Source organism: Macadamia integrifolia, unplaced genomic scaffold (assembly GCF_013358625.1).
Source record: "Macadamia integrifolia cultivar HAES 741 unplaced genomic scaffold, SCU_Mint_v3 scaffold540, whole genome shotgun sequence".
NCBI classification, from domain to species: Eukaryota; Viridiplantae; Streptophyta; class Magnoliopsida; order Proteales; family Proteaceae; genus Macadamia; species Macadamia integrifolia.
Genome location: NW_024870480.1, coordinates 166,855 through 182,453, shown reverse-complemented (window position 1 = coordinate 182,453; position 15,599 = coordinate 166,855). Strand labels below are relative to the sequence as shown.

The window sequence follows — 15,599 nt, the reverse complement described above, 5'->3', positions numbered from 1 at the left end:
ATCAAGAAGCTACGAGCTAGGGCTGTGGATATTTGTGGAGGTCCTCAATTTCCCACCCCAAGCAAGGAAGGAGAATCAGAAGAAGAAAATGATTCTATGGTGGGGATAATCACCCTAACCAATAGTGATGATGAAGATAGTTATCCCACGGAGATTATTGTGAAAAAATCAATCAACGTGATAGAAACTAGAAGTGGGAAAGACTACAATGGCAAGGCTCTAGCAGTAGAACAACCAAGGGCTGATGAGGCCAAAACTAGCAACGTGAAGAAAGAGCCAAAGAACCCAGTCTTGGCTCAACTTAGGAAGTCCTAGGTAAATATCTCCATTTGGGGATTGTTGATGGCATCCCCCTCACACTGTGAAGCAGTCTTGAGATCTCTCACTAATGTTCAAGTGCTGATCGAGATAAATCTGACACACCTCGCACATATAGTAGGGGCAACATATACGGTGCAATCCCTGATGTTCATGGATTTCAAGCTTCCTAAGGAAACCCAACACAATCGGGCTCTCCACATTACAGTTGAATTCCTTAACAAAGTGGTTCCCCAGTTCTTATTGACAACGGGTCCTCTTTGAATGTGCTACCATTGAGGTCAGCAAAGAGTATCGGCATCAACTTGGAAGAAATGAGGCCAACCACCCAAACCATAAGGGCATACGATAATACAAGAGGAAGATCTTTGGCATCATTACCCTTGCTGTAAAGATTGGCCCGGTGAAGTTTGATGTTGATTTCCAAGTCATTGATATACCGGCAGCTTTTAACATGCTCTTGGGAAGGCCTTGGTTGCATCCTACGAAGGCGGTGTCCTCTAGTCTCCATCAAAATATAAAGTTCATTCATGAGGGGAAGGTGGTCTTAGTGGCTGGAGATCCTAAAGTGGTTAACACTTTAGCCAACATTGAAAATGGGGAAGAACAAGACTAGAAGGTGCAGCTAAGAGGTATTGAATTAGACACCACTTGCGTAGCCATTGCCAAAGAAGCTCCAAAGGAGAAAATCCCAGCTAACTATGAAGCCATTTGGAGTCTACCAGTGAATCAGATGATGAAGAACATGCAGTACTTTCCTGGCATGGGGCTAGGAAAAAATCATCAAGGAGTTCCAAAGCAGTCTAGTTTGGCAGTGAACAAGGGAAGAATGGTCTCGGGTACACTCCCCTAACTGTCAAAGGGCATAAAGTTCTGAGGATGACTAGGAAGATCTCCATCACTTACTACCCTACTCTCAATGGGTACTTCATGAAAGAAGGAGAGGACTTCCCTTTTTGGGGAAATGTGGAGCCATGGTTTGATGAAACCTCCACCAAGATACAACCAGGACTTGAAGTATTCTTCCAAGATGAGTTCGATTGGGTGGCTCATGATGTGGAACAACAACAAATGCTAGTTAAGGAAAGTGATCAAGATAGCTGCAAAAAGACTCGATGACTGACTTGATGCTTTTATCAGTGGTATTTAGGTTGGTTGACTCAGTAGTATGAGTAAACTTTAAGTTCTCTCCAATGCTTGTCCAGTTCAGGAGTGGTTCAATGGCTCGATGGATGAGTAGATGTGGCAAAGGGCCTTTTTCTTCTTCCATAAAGGTCACTGCTATCTCCTCATTAGTGCAATTGTCTCTTTGACAGGCTCTTACGTCTTCACCAAGATGAGCTAATCAATCTCATGTTCTCTAAAGCCAAACTTTCTGAGGGGTGAGAGGCAGTGGAGACTACTTAATCCTCTTTCTGTAAAGTCCAATTTTTCAAGCCTATTGATTGAGGCTATCCTTGCTTCTCAATCACATCTTTGACCACTAAAACGGACCATTCCATTGCAGTTGATCCGGGCATAGTACATGCAGATCATCATTCTTTGAGCTCTTCTTTGCTTTGCATACATGCTTCTTCCCCTGAAGGGCCTTGGCTTGAGCTTATGTAGCTCTTGAGCTCGTGGTTCTTACAAAAAGGAACAAATGTGACTCTTTAAGTCAGTGGGAAGCTATAAACTCCAAATAAGCCTTATCTTCTTTTTGCATTCTCTCTTTGGGAGGACCCAGGGGCTTGGTGCCTCCTTTGATCAGATCAATGTTATAGGGTTGCCAGAGGAGAACCTATCTTTAATCATTATTACTTCTGCTATTCCAATGATATAGTTATCCTAATCACTTTCCTTGGTTTGTAGTTGCTCTAACTTATGAGTTACCCAATCGAACTCGTCTTGAAAGAACGCTTCAAGTCTTGGTTGCATCTTTTCGGCGGTTTCATCAAACCATTACTCAACATTCCCATAAAAAGGAAAATCTTCACCTTCCCTTACAAAATACCCATTGAGAGTAGGGTAGTAAGAGGCAAATAATTTTTTTGTCATTCTTAGTACCTTCTGCCACTTGCTGACATTGCTGCTTCTTGATCCGGGGGTTTGAGGATTGTACCCTAGACCGCTTCTTTCTTTGTGCACAACCAAAGTAGGTAGCTTTGGAACACCCTAATGACATTTCCTTAACCCCATTCCAAGAAATTATTACATTTTTTCATCATTCGACTCATAATCAGCTAAGATGTGCTCTTCAAATGTCCATTTGGCAAGGACCGCGCAAGTTCCTTTTATCTCAAATCCATTTTGGCCTATTCTTCCCCCTTTTCAATATTGGACAAAGTATTCACTATCTCCGGGTCTCCTGTGATAGTGATCACCTTCCCCTCATATAGGAATTTCACCTTCTAATGAAGACTGGATGACATTACCTTTGCATGGTGTACCCATGGCCTTCCTAGAAGCATATTGAAAGATGTTGGTATGTCGATGATCTGGAAGTCAATATCAAACCTTACCAGACCAATCAAAATAGCCATGGTAAGGATCCTTAGGACTTCCCTTTTGGTATTGTCATATGCTCGCACCGTCTGGTTTGATGGCTTCATCTCTTCCATATTGGCACCTATGCTCTTGGCTAACCACAAGGGTAGAACATTCAAAGTAGACCCCTTGTCAATGAGGACCTGAGGAATGATTTTGTCAATGCATTCCACTATTATGTGCAGAGCTCTGTTGTGCTCGGTTCCTTTGGTTGGGAGCTCAGAATCCGAAAACCTTAATGACTGCACTGCATATGTTATCCCTACTATTTGTGAGAGATGTATTAGATCTATCTCGATCGGCACTTGCACATTGGTGAGGGACTTTAGGACTGCTTCATGGTGTGAGGGGGAAGCCATCAACAATCCCCAAATGGAGATATTAGCCTAGGCCTTCCTAAGTTGGGCCAAGATTGGGTTCTCTGGTTCTTTCTTTGAGCCACTTATTCTAGCCTCATTGGTCCTTGATTGTTCTATCACTAGGGCATTGCCCTTGTAGTCTCTTCCACTTTAGTTTCCATTACACTGACAGGCTTCTTCATAACAATCTCGGTGGGGTATTGATCCTCATCATCACTGGTCATTATGGTTATTATCCCTTCCATAGGATCATTCTCTTCCTCAGATTCTCCTTCCCTTCTTGGGGTGGGAACTCAAGGTCCTCCACAGATATCAAGAGCCCTAGTTCATAATTTCTTGACTGAGTTGGAAAACCACTGGAATCCAGCGCCCATTACCTCTACAAATGTATCTTCTCCCCCTATTTCCCCAAGGTTTTCCAATTGTTTGGCATAGTAACATTCATTGATGGTTACCTCACCCAACATTTGATCAATTTCTTCAACTCGAAGCTTCATTGCGTCTAAGTTCCCATAAATATCACACATTTGCTCTTCAAGATCTGCCACAAAATTCTCATGACATTCAAAGACATTTTTCATGATCTCAAAAATGCCCACTACTTTCTGAATCTGAGGTGGACCCATATTCCTCCATGCAGATTGTGAGTGCTGATTGGATAGCATATGTCGGGTCAATCATGGGGTCATCTTTGCCAATAGCATATACTGAGTATCCTCTTAGATCTCTTGGTTAGTAATACCCAGATTCATCATCTTCATCATTATTCCAAGGTCCTTGGTAGTCACTGTCATCCAAGTCCTTGTACTCATCATCATTTCGAGCATCAGAGTCATTATTATCATCCCAATCCTCACTCTCGCCTACAACATCATTGTCATCAGACTCATCATGTCACACCCCGTTCACCCTAAACCGGAGCGGTGACCGAGTTAACACCGGTTAACCCAAACCTGCCAGGATCATCAGATACTGTATTCCACCACAGCATACACACACTAACATCAATTCATCATATCAGCGGAAGACTAAGTTTTTACCTGTAAATAATTCTCATATACCTGATACCCAAATGGCGATACCATAATTATATACATTTGGGCCCGAAGGCATGATATATATACACAAAAAGAATAAAGTTTGAATATCCATTATATACAGGAAATTATCAACAACATCAGAGTACGCAGCCCGGCATCGGTATCAAGGCTGGAGCTCAGCTCGGCCTCAGAACCGCTGCCCCGCAACACAGCTCTCACACGCGCAGTCTACGCCGTGCTCAAACTCCTCAGGGGTCCATCAGTCCTCCTCAGGGAACTCGACGGTGGGACCCACCCCCTGCTCCTCAGATGCATGACCTGCAAAATCATCTAAAAAGGGGTGTACACGTGGAATGAGCTCACTAGCTCAGTAAGTAGAGAGGTGGACCACACACAACAGTCCACACATCACAACACATCATATGCACTACATGCCATGCAAATCATTTTAGATCACATACACCTAATCAACATTACTAAGTCTTTGGTTTTAGTGCTACTACAACCACAGTGCGCGTATACTCCGGGTACGAGCCGCGAACTCCCTCCCGCGATACGCCCATAGGGCTGTAGGAGAAGGCCCACCGTGAGTACTCGGAAAAATAAAGACAATGCCGTCCACCGGCTCTCAACAGAAATGTAAATAAATTAAATGACAGTGCTGACTCCAGCAATTTAAAAGCAGTACGATTGGCCCTCTTGAAATACCACCGGGGTTGCCGACTGTCCTACACGACTCGCCGGGCGTAATGCCTAACCGCCACAGTGTCCGACAACCGCGACCCCTGCTTCCCCCCAAATGGCAACCCAACACCTCAACACCTGTTGGGAAGGGTCGTAGCACGGGATGGTGAGAATCCTAATACCGCATGCTCCTATATGCAGTACGACTGCATAGTGCCTCCGTGTCCCATACCACGGGCCACCAATGCATTCGTTTCCAAGCCGACCACGGCATCTAATCTATCAATGCATTATGCAACATGATGTCCACATTCAACATATAACATCACATTCAATTTGCATTTGAAAAGTAAACATAGCATAAATGCACATCAATGAGAGGAATGACTAATCTATATAGCATATTCATGATGACATGACTAGATTAGATATAGTTATATGAATGCCAAACAAATGCCTTGAAACAAGGCCAAACGTCCTCTCTCCACTTACTTGTAGCGCACAAGGATTCCCGCTCGGTACGGGTGAGATCCGGAGCGAATCGGGAAGGCTTTGGTGAACCTAACAAAATTGAGCGGGGTTAGTACTTCACCAATTTAGAATCAAAATTAATGAAATCCGACGTCAAAATCGTGTTTAGAACGTCGAAAGAAGGTCCCACGTCCGATTTGGGCTCAATCGGACCTAAGAATCACATTCTGTCCACTCAGGTGGGTCACTCAGGTGGGTTGTCCACCCACCGGTCCAACCCGCCGGTTTGGGACCGGCAGGTAGGGACCCGCCGGTAGGACCCGCCGGTCCTACCCGCCGGTTTGGCCAGGGACCCCCTGGTCCTCTCGGGTGGGTGTCTCAGGTGGGTAGGGACCCACCGGTTGTACCCGCCGGTTTTGGCGGAAAAACCCCAGTTTCTTCTCATCTTCCTCCATTCCTTGGGGACCCAAATGGGGCTTTTCTCAACCCATTCCTCACACCTTTAGAGTCCTATAGGATGGTTCTAGCTTAGATTTAAGTTAGATTCAAGTGAGGGGAACCATCTTACCTTCTTTGCTCAAGAATGACTTCAAACCCTCCAAATCACTTCCAACTCACAATGCTCCTTCTACCTTGTCAATATCTCTTCAAATCCTTCAAGATCAACACATAAATCATCTATTAAACCTTAGATCCATCATTCCAAGAGGTGTTTACAAGATCTTAAGAAATCATACTCGAACCAAGGGTTTAAAGCGTGGGTTTGGCGAATGTTTATAAAACCCAGCTTTTCTTACCTCCAACTGTAGATCTCGAGTTGAAGATTACTCTCCCGGCACCGGAATGGCAAGATCGAGCTTCGGCGCCGCTGAAATCCTTCCTTTCTTCTTCTTCCTTTCTTCTTCCCTTTCTTTTTCTCTCTTCCTCTTTACTTTTCTCACCAAACGTACGAGGGTAATAAATGGAAAGAAAAGAAGTCATAAAGCTTTATATACTATTCCTACTTAAGTGAATAGTGATGGATGGGTCACTCAGGTGGGTGGGTGTACCCACCTGACATACCCATCCAAGAGTCAAAACTTGGGATTTTGACCGGGCTCGGACCTCGGCTCGGACCTCACCCCAGGCATACGATGTAGCATACGTATATACCTTAAAATACGGATATAATACCTGTTTTATCCGTACATAGCCTTATGGTAGGTGCACGTACACGGTTTGGGCACTCCCGTCTCTTCTGGCACTGGCTCGGACTTGTCGGGCCAGCCGGTGTTTAAGGTCACCCGTGCCATCATAGCCCATAAGGAACTCGCTCTAACATCCTCTGGCTCGGTTCCTGCATGGTTAAACCGGTTCAACCGCGAAATCAGACCGGGTTTAAGAAGTGGGATATTACATCTGATACCCAAATTTGATGTATTTTTGCTCCGTCCAAGCATATCTTAGGTGCCTAATTAAACAATTAATATTTTAGGTTAACTTCAGTATTCTCTGTCCAAGGATAGCCCAACTCCTAAACTCCTATTGAATTCCCTTACCGGAATCCAAATTAACAGTTGGACAGAGGCACTGATTCCATACCAGCATCTCTCTCAACAACTTACCTACTTAACCAACTTAGCTTCTAATTCATGTGTAGACCTCTAATTTAACTCACATAATCTCAGGGTTTCCTATTTGACTAACCAGACCAAGCCACGTAGTACTTGGGTCATCAAACACCCACCAGAGGTAACCTGTGAGTTATCATACCCCTCAGCTGACTGAGCTGATTCCCAACACAGTCTTCTTTCCTCTCTGTACTATTCACTATAAAGGGCATGGTCTTACATTCCCTATAGACATCCCCTAACTATGGGAAAGTTCTCTCAACAAGTTCAGTGATAAGATTTGGTCTCTGGAACCCCTACCACTCTGTACAGGGCTGAGTTTTACTAAGTACATATCTGTAGGCCCCACTCTTGTACAAGGTGCATCCAGACCCAACCAACAACCATTCAAGGTTTTGAGAACCCAATTGGAAGGTTGGTTGGGTAGCAATAGAATGGCCGGTCGACACCTGCAAGTTTCCCCCTTTTCTGTAGAATTCGCTTCTGCCCATTCTACTGAACACAGTTTTGATTAAATTGGGATTCTTTCTTCTCTCTGTAACCTGAATTGACTATATACGATTCCAATATCCATGTTAGCTCTCCTACTAACCCATTTATGAGTTCTTATTGATTGTACCTAGGGCTGATATACACAATTCTGCAGAAATTCTGAGATTTATTGGAATTAATTGGAAATTTTAGGGAAATATGCAGAATTGAGGTAAGTCCCTTGCTCTTGCCATCAAATTGGGATAGAATATCTCTTGAATATAGATCTAATATAAGTATTTTAGTCTTTATTCAGTTCCCAGTAGAATTTCCAAGGAAAAAAATTAATATAATTAATAAAACTAGGTGATGGAATTAATCCCTGCTCTAGGCTTAACAATTATGTACCCAATTTTATCCAATTTAGTCCCAATTACACCTATTGTTACCGATTTGGTAGAAACCCTAAGTTCCAAGGTTTGCTAGAGATAGGTTTTCTACCAATTGGGTCCCTAACAACACACAAGATTAGGGCTTCCTCTACTAAGCAACTGTACAACTCACAGGGATTCCCTGGCTGCCCCCAATTGAGCTAAATCCCTGAACCCTAATTATGAGTTCAGATAAACAAATTTAAATTCTGCAATTGTACATGGCAGAATTTCATACCAGTCGGCTAAGATGTTCAATAGCAGCCCTAGGTGTAGAAGCCCTCTTCCCTTCTCCCCTTCGTCTCTCTTCTTTCTTCTTCTTTTCCTTCCTCTTCTTTCTTTTCCTTTATTTTCTTTTCTGTTGGCAATACATGTATGGCATAAATGAGGCATTAGGGCTAATAAAATGTATTTATAGGCCAGCCCAAATAAGACCTTAGGGTCTATTTGGTTGGACCCTATAAATTGATTTAAATTAATTCAATAATTTAACATCTCATAACTCCATGTAGGCCCCACTACCCACTAAGGTAAATGGAGGGTTAAAATCCTTAAATAGACCCCAACACACGGTGGGCGTGTAAGGAGCAATGCTACAGAGAAGTGGGCCCCACAAGTGAAAAACCCAATTTCCAACATTCTATTACCCGAACACCAGTTGTCAACAGGTTAACCTGCCCGTTACCTCATTTTTGGCCTTCCAGCAACCTAATCCTCTATCCAACATAGTCCACCATGTGTGGGACTGATTTCACATATTTTTTTACTATTTCACCCCTCCTATTTGACTAGTAAATCTGCCAATTTCTTCCTCCTACTGCTGTACATGTGGGTCCACAGTAAAATAGCCTACAATCCTTGTGCCATCTAGGTCCTGACACAAGGGGTCAGCTACTTCAAAATTCAGGGTGTTACACAAAACCTTGCATAATGTTGTTTTTGGCCTTATAGGATATCATTGAATCTACTCAACCTGATCGTACCCCTATGATTTGTGATAGGAGTTTAAACGTGACACAATTGAAGTAAGATCGGCAATAAGAACAACAAACTCAGCCTTATCCTAACTAAATGGGACGAACATCGATCCGTGCAAAACAAAGTACAAAAAAACTAAGGTCCACACAAAATAGAGAAATGAAAGTACGAGCAATGAAGAAATGATAGATGAGAAATGAGACATGAAGCAAGATGGGCATTCATTAATATTACTAATCGGAAGGCCTCTGTCGCATCTATGGATTTTGATTATGCAAGGAGTGCATTGGAAGCTGAAGCAAGAAGAGTGCTCCGGGGTTTGCAACAAGCAAGGCCATTAAGGTTATGTTAGTAGCCAAGAAAAGAAAAGAAAAATGTACAAAACACATGATAAGATAAAAAAGAAAAATTATACAATGATTAGGTCTATCTCTCTCTTCAAATTCAAAATTTTTTTAATTTTTTCTTTTCTTTTTCTTTTGTTATCTTGGCTACCAAACATAGCCTAAGAGCTAAGCAATTATGCATTTGGATGGAAAACCAAACTTTAGCAAAACGGATGGAAAATAAGAATCAAGAATGGCCCGGGGAAATTTTTACAGCTCTTTATGATATTATGTCTCTTATCAAATGTTTCGAGGAAATTTATGCTATTAAGAAGACTGGAGACTATGTTAACTTAGCTAATTTCTTGGCTAGGCATAGTGGAATATCTAGAAATAGAACTGTTGTATGAGACAATGTAGATAATTACCTTTTCAGCTTTTGATCTCTCCCTCTCTCTCACACACAAAATGTTTTTCGTTTATGGGCTTACCATGCAACAGTTTAACAAGTACGCGCTGCAACTCCTCGTCATTTCTTCTTGAGGATGAATTCTACTGGGCATTCACTGAAACTCCCCAGAGTACCCAAAAAAAAAAAGAGTCTGACAAATACAAAATCTGATACAAGTTTTATCATTCACTTACACATTCTATTAAGCTTCTGTCGACAAAATTAAATCCAAACTTATCAGATTTCATTAAAAAAAAAAAAAATCATTCCATAGTATTGTTGGGAAATGTACCCACTGGATGCAGTCAAGTGAATATGGATTTCTCTTGTAAATTATTTAACATTATTTATTTTCTTCACTATATCATTAGTGCTGGGGATCGCTACTAGTTGCATTTGCATGGCCATTAGCATAGCGACCGACCAGGGGGCAGGATGGTCTTTTTGCCAACCCTGTGCCTAGGCATTGGGGTGCACAACCAGCCAACCAGGTAGGGATCTTCTTCCCATATAACTACCCACATCAAAACCAACAAGTAACTCATATGAAGTGCCATGGATGAAGAAATAACTGAACAAATTCATCAAACAATATTCACTATAGAAAGGAGATGGAAAATGATACCGAGGAGACTGCAGTGGTGAAACACCCATATGCCCTAGCAAATATAATAACTATCATGTAATCATCTAATTTCTTCACTTGCGACCTCCACATTCAGTTGAGAAACCTGCGATAGAAAATGATATCAAGGAGACTGTTCTCCAGAAGAAAGTGCACGTCTCTTCTCTGCTACAGAAAGCTAGTCTAAAAACCCCACCATAGAAGGCTACGGCCTTATAATTGGATTTTTCAGCACTAGTGGTAGTCAGAATGAACCTTCAATGACTACAAGGAGAGGATCATCTTTGACAAAAGACATTGGTTACGGACAACCACCCCCTGGTTACTCAAACCAAACAAAACTGCCAAAACAGGCCGAAATGTAAGAAGAGTATGACTACTGAGTCTCATTTAATCCATTTCCTATAACAAAATGACTTTCACGACATCGCTCAGGACCCCATCTCATACATGTACGTTCTTCAACACTGCAATGCTCCAAACATAAGGGAGAAACCAAATCAGAGCCATTACTATTGACAGTAAGAATCAACAATGTTTTGGCAACACTTCCACAGAGCCTAATGGTGCCTTCCAAATCAGACCAAACCCTTAATCGTCTATTCGCATTATCACCACCTCCCGACAGAACAAGCACTGCATATTCAGAATGTACTAGAGCTGGGTGGTGACGGTAAGCAACAAAGTCCACGCCATACTGAGAACCTGGTCGTATAACCCAATTCTTCATCCGAAGATGAGAATAAGCCTTATAGAAATCAGGGAATCCTGTTCTCTTAGAATTCATGTACTTCCATAGCTCTTCTTCGTTCATTACACAATTATCTTCCACCCCTATAATTTGGAGACATTTGAGAGAGTGGCAGAGGTAGAAGGCCTCCTCAAAACCAAATTGAAACCACTGCTTATCTTTCTCAGTTGTAACAATGGGCCTGCCAAAACATGCCATATTCAGAAGATGGGCTTGTTCAAGATCTGCCTGAAGAAGAACACTGCAACTTGAGAGTGACCCAAGTGTTTGTGATTGCATTAGAACAGATTGAAGTTTTTGGACTATTTCCGACATGGGTTCTGCAAGGGCCTTAGCTTCTGAGCCCCTTCCCTTCCACCTTGGTCCCATTTCAACTCTTTGAAGAAAGATCAAATAGCTTTATTACCCAATTTGTTAAGTTAAGCAGCCTTCAAAAATTGTACAAGCTGAAAACATTCTTTAAAAGGGAAAAAAAAAAAGGATGGTGAAGATATTTTCCTCAACAACTACAAGACAATAAAAGAATACTACAAACCGCAGACTTTCAGATAAAATGAATAATAGAATCAGCAATGAATGAAGAAATAAGTAAAGAAAAATAAGGATCATAAATAGGGTACCACCTATTAAAAGAAGCCGAATTTCCCTTCACCCATGGTTGAGGAGGAATTCCTTCACAATGAGCACTGGTGCCATCACATTGCCAAAGGGAAGGGTAGTTTTGAACTTTTCAATGGGGGTACGAGTGTAATGATGACCCAAGAGTCCAATCATGGGATCACTTCACCAATGGAAAAGGAATTCTATCTTCTATACGGGTGAAGGAAAACTTTCACCCGTAAAAGAATATGGAAGCAATAAGAGGAGAATAAAGGACACAAGAGAAGAGAGAATCAAATCAGATAGGACTAACATGAGAAGAACCATATCTTGTTTTTCCCAACAAATTCTGACTCAAACCATATTCCTTAATAAACGATTTACGCCTTTCTGAACCTATTGAAAGATGCTTTAAACCTATCATTTGATATTACGAATAACCCCCAAATATAATTTGAAGACTTTCTCTGTCCAAAATGATAGCCTCTTTTGAGTCTAGAATATGGACCCACAGCTATGTGCATTGGATTGAAATGCCACAGCCATAAGGAATAATTATAAATAATTTTGCGCGCCCAATTCAGTATATGATTCTTTCATCATAACATGAGCCATGCTGTTCCTATCATACTCACAAAGCCTTAAACACATGGAGATATATTCCAAGAGACATAAAATAATGGCTTCATAACTGTAACAAACAACCAACAAAAACGTAAATAAACAGGAATAACCATAAGCCAAGAAATATCAGATCACAAACACATAAAGGGATTTATGGCTCAGCCACCCAAGTTTTAAATCCACGGCCAAAGAGGATCATCAGCAGTAAAGCTTTACAGGGATCACCTCCCAAGAAGAAAAAAAACCATAGGAATGAGAGAAACTCCATTATCTGACTTGCTAATACATGGTACACTTAAATAAAGTTAAAAAGTCTGGAACATGGCTGCTACTAAAGAAGGAAAGAATTAAGAGATCTACAAAATGTCTGTTAGGACTAACTCCCCTGTTATGTATTCAACAAAGTTGGGGAAGTTCTCAATTTCTCGTAATGCTGCTTGGGAATTGAAAACCATAGCTACTGAGTGCAGACCATGAAACTGCATTGGAGTTTTGAAAACTCTGTTTCTCTGCGCTACATGGTCTAGAAGATTTAATTGTGCAATATAATGTTCTTCCATCTCCCATCCATAATTAGCGTTGGTTTCCCCTTTGTGTGGTGAAATGGATGGAAGATTGATATGAGCATCTGAAGTTTCGAATGTAAATTTCATTTACAATGATAGCCTAATTAACGGATAAAAGAAAAAATGCCAATAAAGAAGTTCCATTTTCACTTTTATATGGTTCATTCTTAATTTGGGATAGATGGGGAATTTCTTGGGTAATCCACATGTCAATTATTTATGACTCATCTCTATGGTCAACAATGTATTGGACTCTTCTCCTTGTTTTTCCAATTATCTTTTTTGGAAAAAGAAATATCCTGACCATAAATGGCAGACATGAACATGTCCACTGATTTGATTCTCCTCCGAAATGACATGTGGGATTTACGATTGTCTGTGCCACTGTTAGCCTAGTTATTAGATTGGTGAACCTGAGTGCTAGTAGGTACGCTGGTTCAATGCCAGCCCATATGAACATCATGGATAGAAAGGGAAGAACATTGTCTTGAATATTCACTCTAGAAAGAGAGGAACACTGGGATCTTAGAAGGAAGTTGTTGTAGGGAGAATTCAGGGATATTAAGAGAAATTTGAGAGTAGCAATTAATAACTAGATCTTCAGATAATTTGAGGGCATTTAAGTTTAGGTGCTTATTTAGGATTGCGAACGCATGATCATAAGCTAGTGCTCCTGTATTTTAGACTTCTGCTCTGTATTTTTTTCTAAGCCTTGTTTCCATCTCTTGTTTCAAGGCATTGTGTCGTTTTGGCATGGATCCTCTCAGGTCACTTGGAAATAGAAAGGGGGGGGGGGGTGTAGACTTGCTGAACCCACAGCTCTCCCCTTTTTCGGTTTTACCAGTACTTTCAAGTAACTGAAGTGGAGACATGCCCAGTTTTTCATGCCTTTTCCAGTATTCTCTTTTAAGGATCTTGCAATCTTTAACAATGGTTGGTTACACTAAGACTCTCACCATAATGAATTTTTTCCCTTTCTTCGCACATCTAAGGAGGGGGAATAATGGAATTACAAACCATAACTAAAAACTTCCTTACAGTACAATATGGTCAGATTACATAATAGCCCTTTGTCTTATTGGGTCTAGTCAGATCGTGAGGGGGACAAAAAGGTGGTTAACAACTTTGTGCAATCATATCTGGTTACAAGAAATAAAGCTATTTTTTTTTTAATTAAAAATCTTTATGCAATATCCAAAACAACCAAACATAAATGGGTTGACCATGGGATACCGATAGTTAGTAAATACAGGTACAAGAAAAAAGGATACGGGTAGGTATGGTGCTAAATGGGTCTGGAGTTCAATAATACGTTTAAAATTGGGCATAAAAAGGAACATGGTAAAAATATGGTACATGTTTAAAATGTGTTCGATACAGTTCTGTTTAAAAATTTGGGAACAAAAATACAAACATATCTTCAATATGCACAACAAACATATACATCATTCAACACAGACAATAATAGCATCTAGAATGCATTAGGAAAAGAGGATAATGGTTACCATTTCAGTAATTGGTAATTCTCAGGTATATCAAGAGAATGCATTAAGGAAAAGAAGATGGCTTTGTACATGTCTCAGCTCTAAACATGACCCAGATAAGGGGTTCAGATTTCAGAACCAACAGATGAAAGGTACTATCTGGGTGATATCAAACAGGAAGAATATCCAATTTGATGATATTGACCTCCTTGGCCATAGACCTTCCCTTGTCTTTTCAAGTCCAACAGATAACATTTTATGATATTTTTTTCCCCCTTATCAACAACGACAAAAATTTATGACTGGTAGGCTAGACCATTGAAGATAGGTCTAACCCTCTTGCAAGTATGCCAAATCTACACCACAAACAGAGAATGGTTTTCCATCTTCATCCCATTCTACCAGATAGAACACAAGAGGATAGAGAAAAAAGTGCCGTTAACAGTGTTATAACATTATCCGATTTATTCCCTCTTCAATTTGTTGCAACACAAATAAATTCAATCCGACAAATAAAGATTGAGATACCAACAAAAAAAAAAAAGAATATAAACCCTTCATCCATCTCTAAATCCATCAATCATTACAGAACAGAGATTGCATACCTCTTTGAAGTTGCACAGTCTGTTCTATTCTTCAAGCTAAGTTGAGAATAGAGATGGGAGTGGTGGATTTCGGCTGGAGTTAAGAATGGAGATGGAAGTGGAGGGTTTCAGCTGGACTGTGAAGTTAAACCCCTGCTTTCAAGTTTCACCAAGCACTTGGAGTAGGAGATGGTATGGCCGTATCGAAGCGACTTGCACTTCAGTCTTCTTCTCTACAGTTTATTGTTTGAAAAGAGAAGGGACGAAGATAAGGGTTTTGGGGTTTTCCTTCCAATAGAAGAACGTACTTTCACAGTTTTGAATTTTAAAACTTTTTCTACCAAAAAAAAAAAAAAAAATTTTTTTTTTTTATTTGAAAAACGAAAGGAATCGAAGGGTAAAATTGATATTTCAGTAGTGAGCCACTCCCCTCTTGGTTTAACGATTAATCACCATTCTCCATTCCCATTTTCATAATGTGAGAGACAAAAATATCAATCAGGCCAGGCCGTTGGCAGGCCTATACACTTGGATTGTGACCTACTTATTTAAAGAATGAGTCAGTTTTGCTTGGTCTTGTGTTAGGATCGATCGGATTCTGGGTTTTTACCAGGCTTATCCTAATCGGACTAATCGGGCTATAATCAGGTCTTAAATAGAGTAATGTACCAATAAATAGGGGTGTCAATCGCCCTGGATG

The 15,599-nt window shown here is 40.8% G+C and overlaps 1 protein-coding gene across 2 annotated transcripts; it reads right to left on the bottom strand.

The window, feature by feature from the left end:
• Positions 1-10,209: 10,209 nt before the first annotated feature.
• On the bottom strand, positions 10,210-15,193 carry LOC122069166 (tRNA-splicing endonuclease subunit Sen2-1-like). Of its 2 annotated transcripts, none has more exons than XM_042633116.1 (2): positions 14,921-15,193; positions 10,210-11,498 (listed from the first exon to the last, which is right to left on the bottom strand). In XM_042633116.1, the coding sequence occupies exon 2, from the start codon at positions 11,408-11,410 to the stop codon at positions 10,667-10,669; it is 744 nt and encodes a 247-aa protein (XP_042489050.1). In that variant the 5' UTR covers positions 11,411-11,498; positions 14,921-15,193; the 3' UTR covers positions 10,210-10,666. The 2 variants fall into 2 exon arrangements, with proteins under 2 accessions (XP_042489050.1, XP_042489049.1); XM_042633115.1 differs by having other exon boundaries at positions 10,210-11,417.
• Positions 15,194-15,599: the final 406 nt, after the last annotated feature.

Bases quoted from the DNA above. Each gene is read 5' to 3' on its own strand.
- LOC122069166 (XM_042633116.1), bottom strand. From the start codon at position 11,410: ATGGGACCAAGGTGGAAGGGAAGGGGCTCAGAAGCTAAGGCCCTTGCA.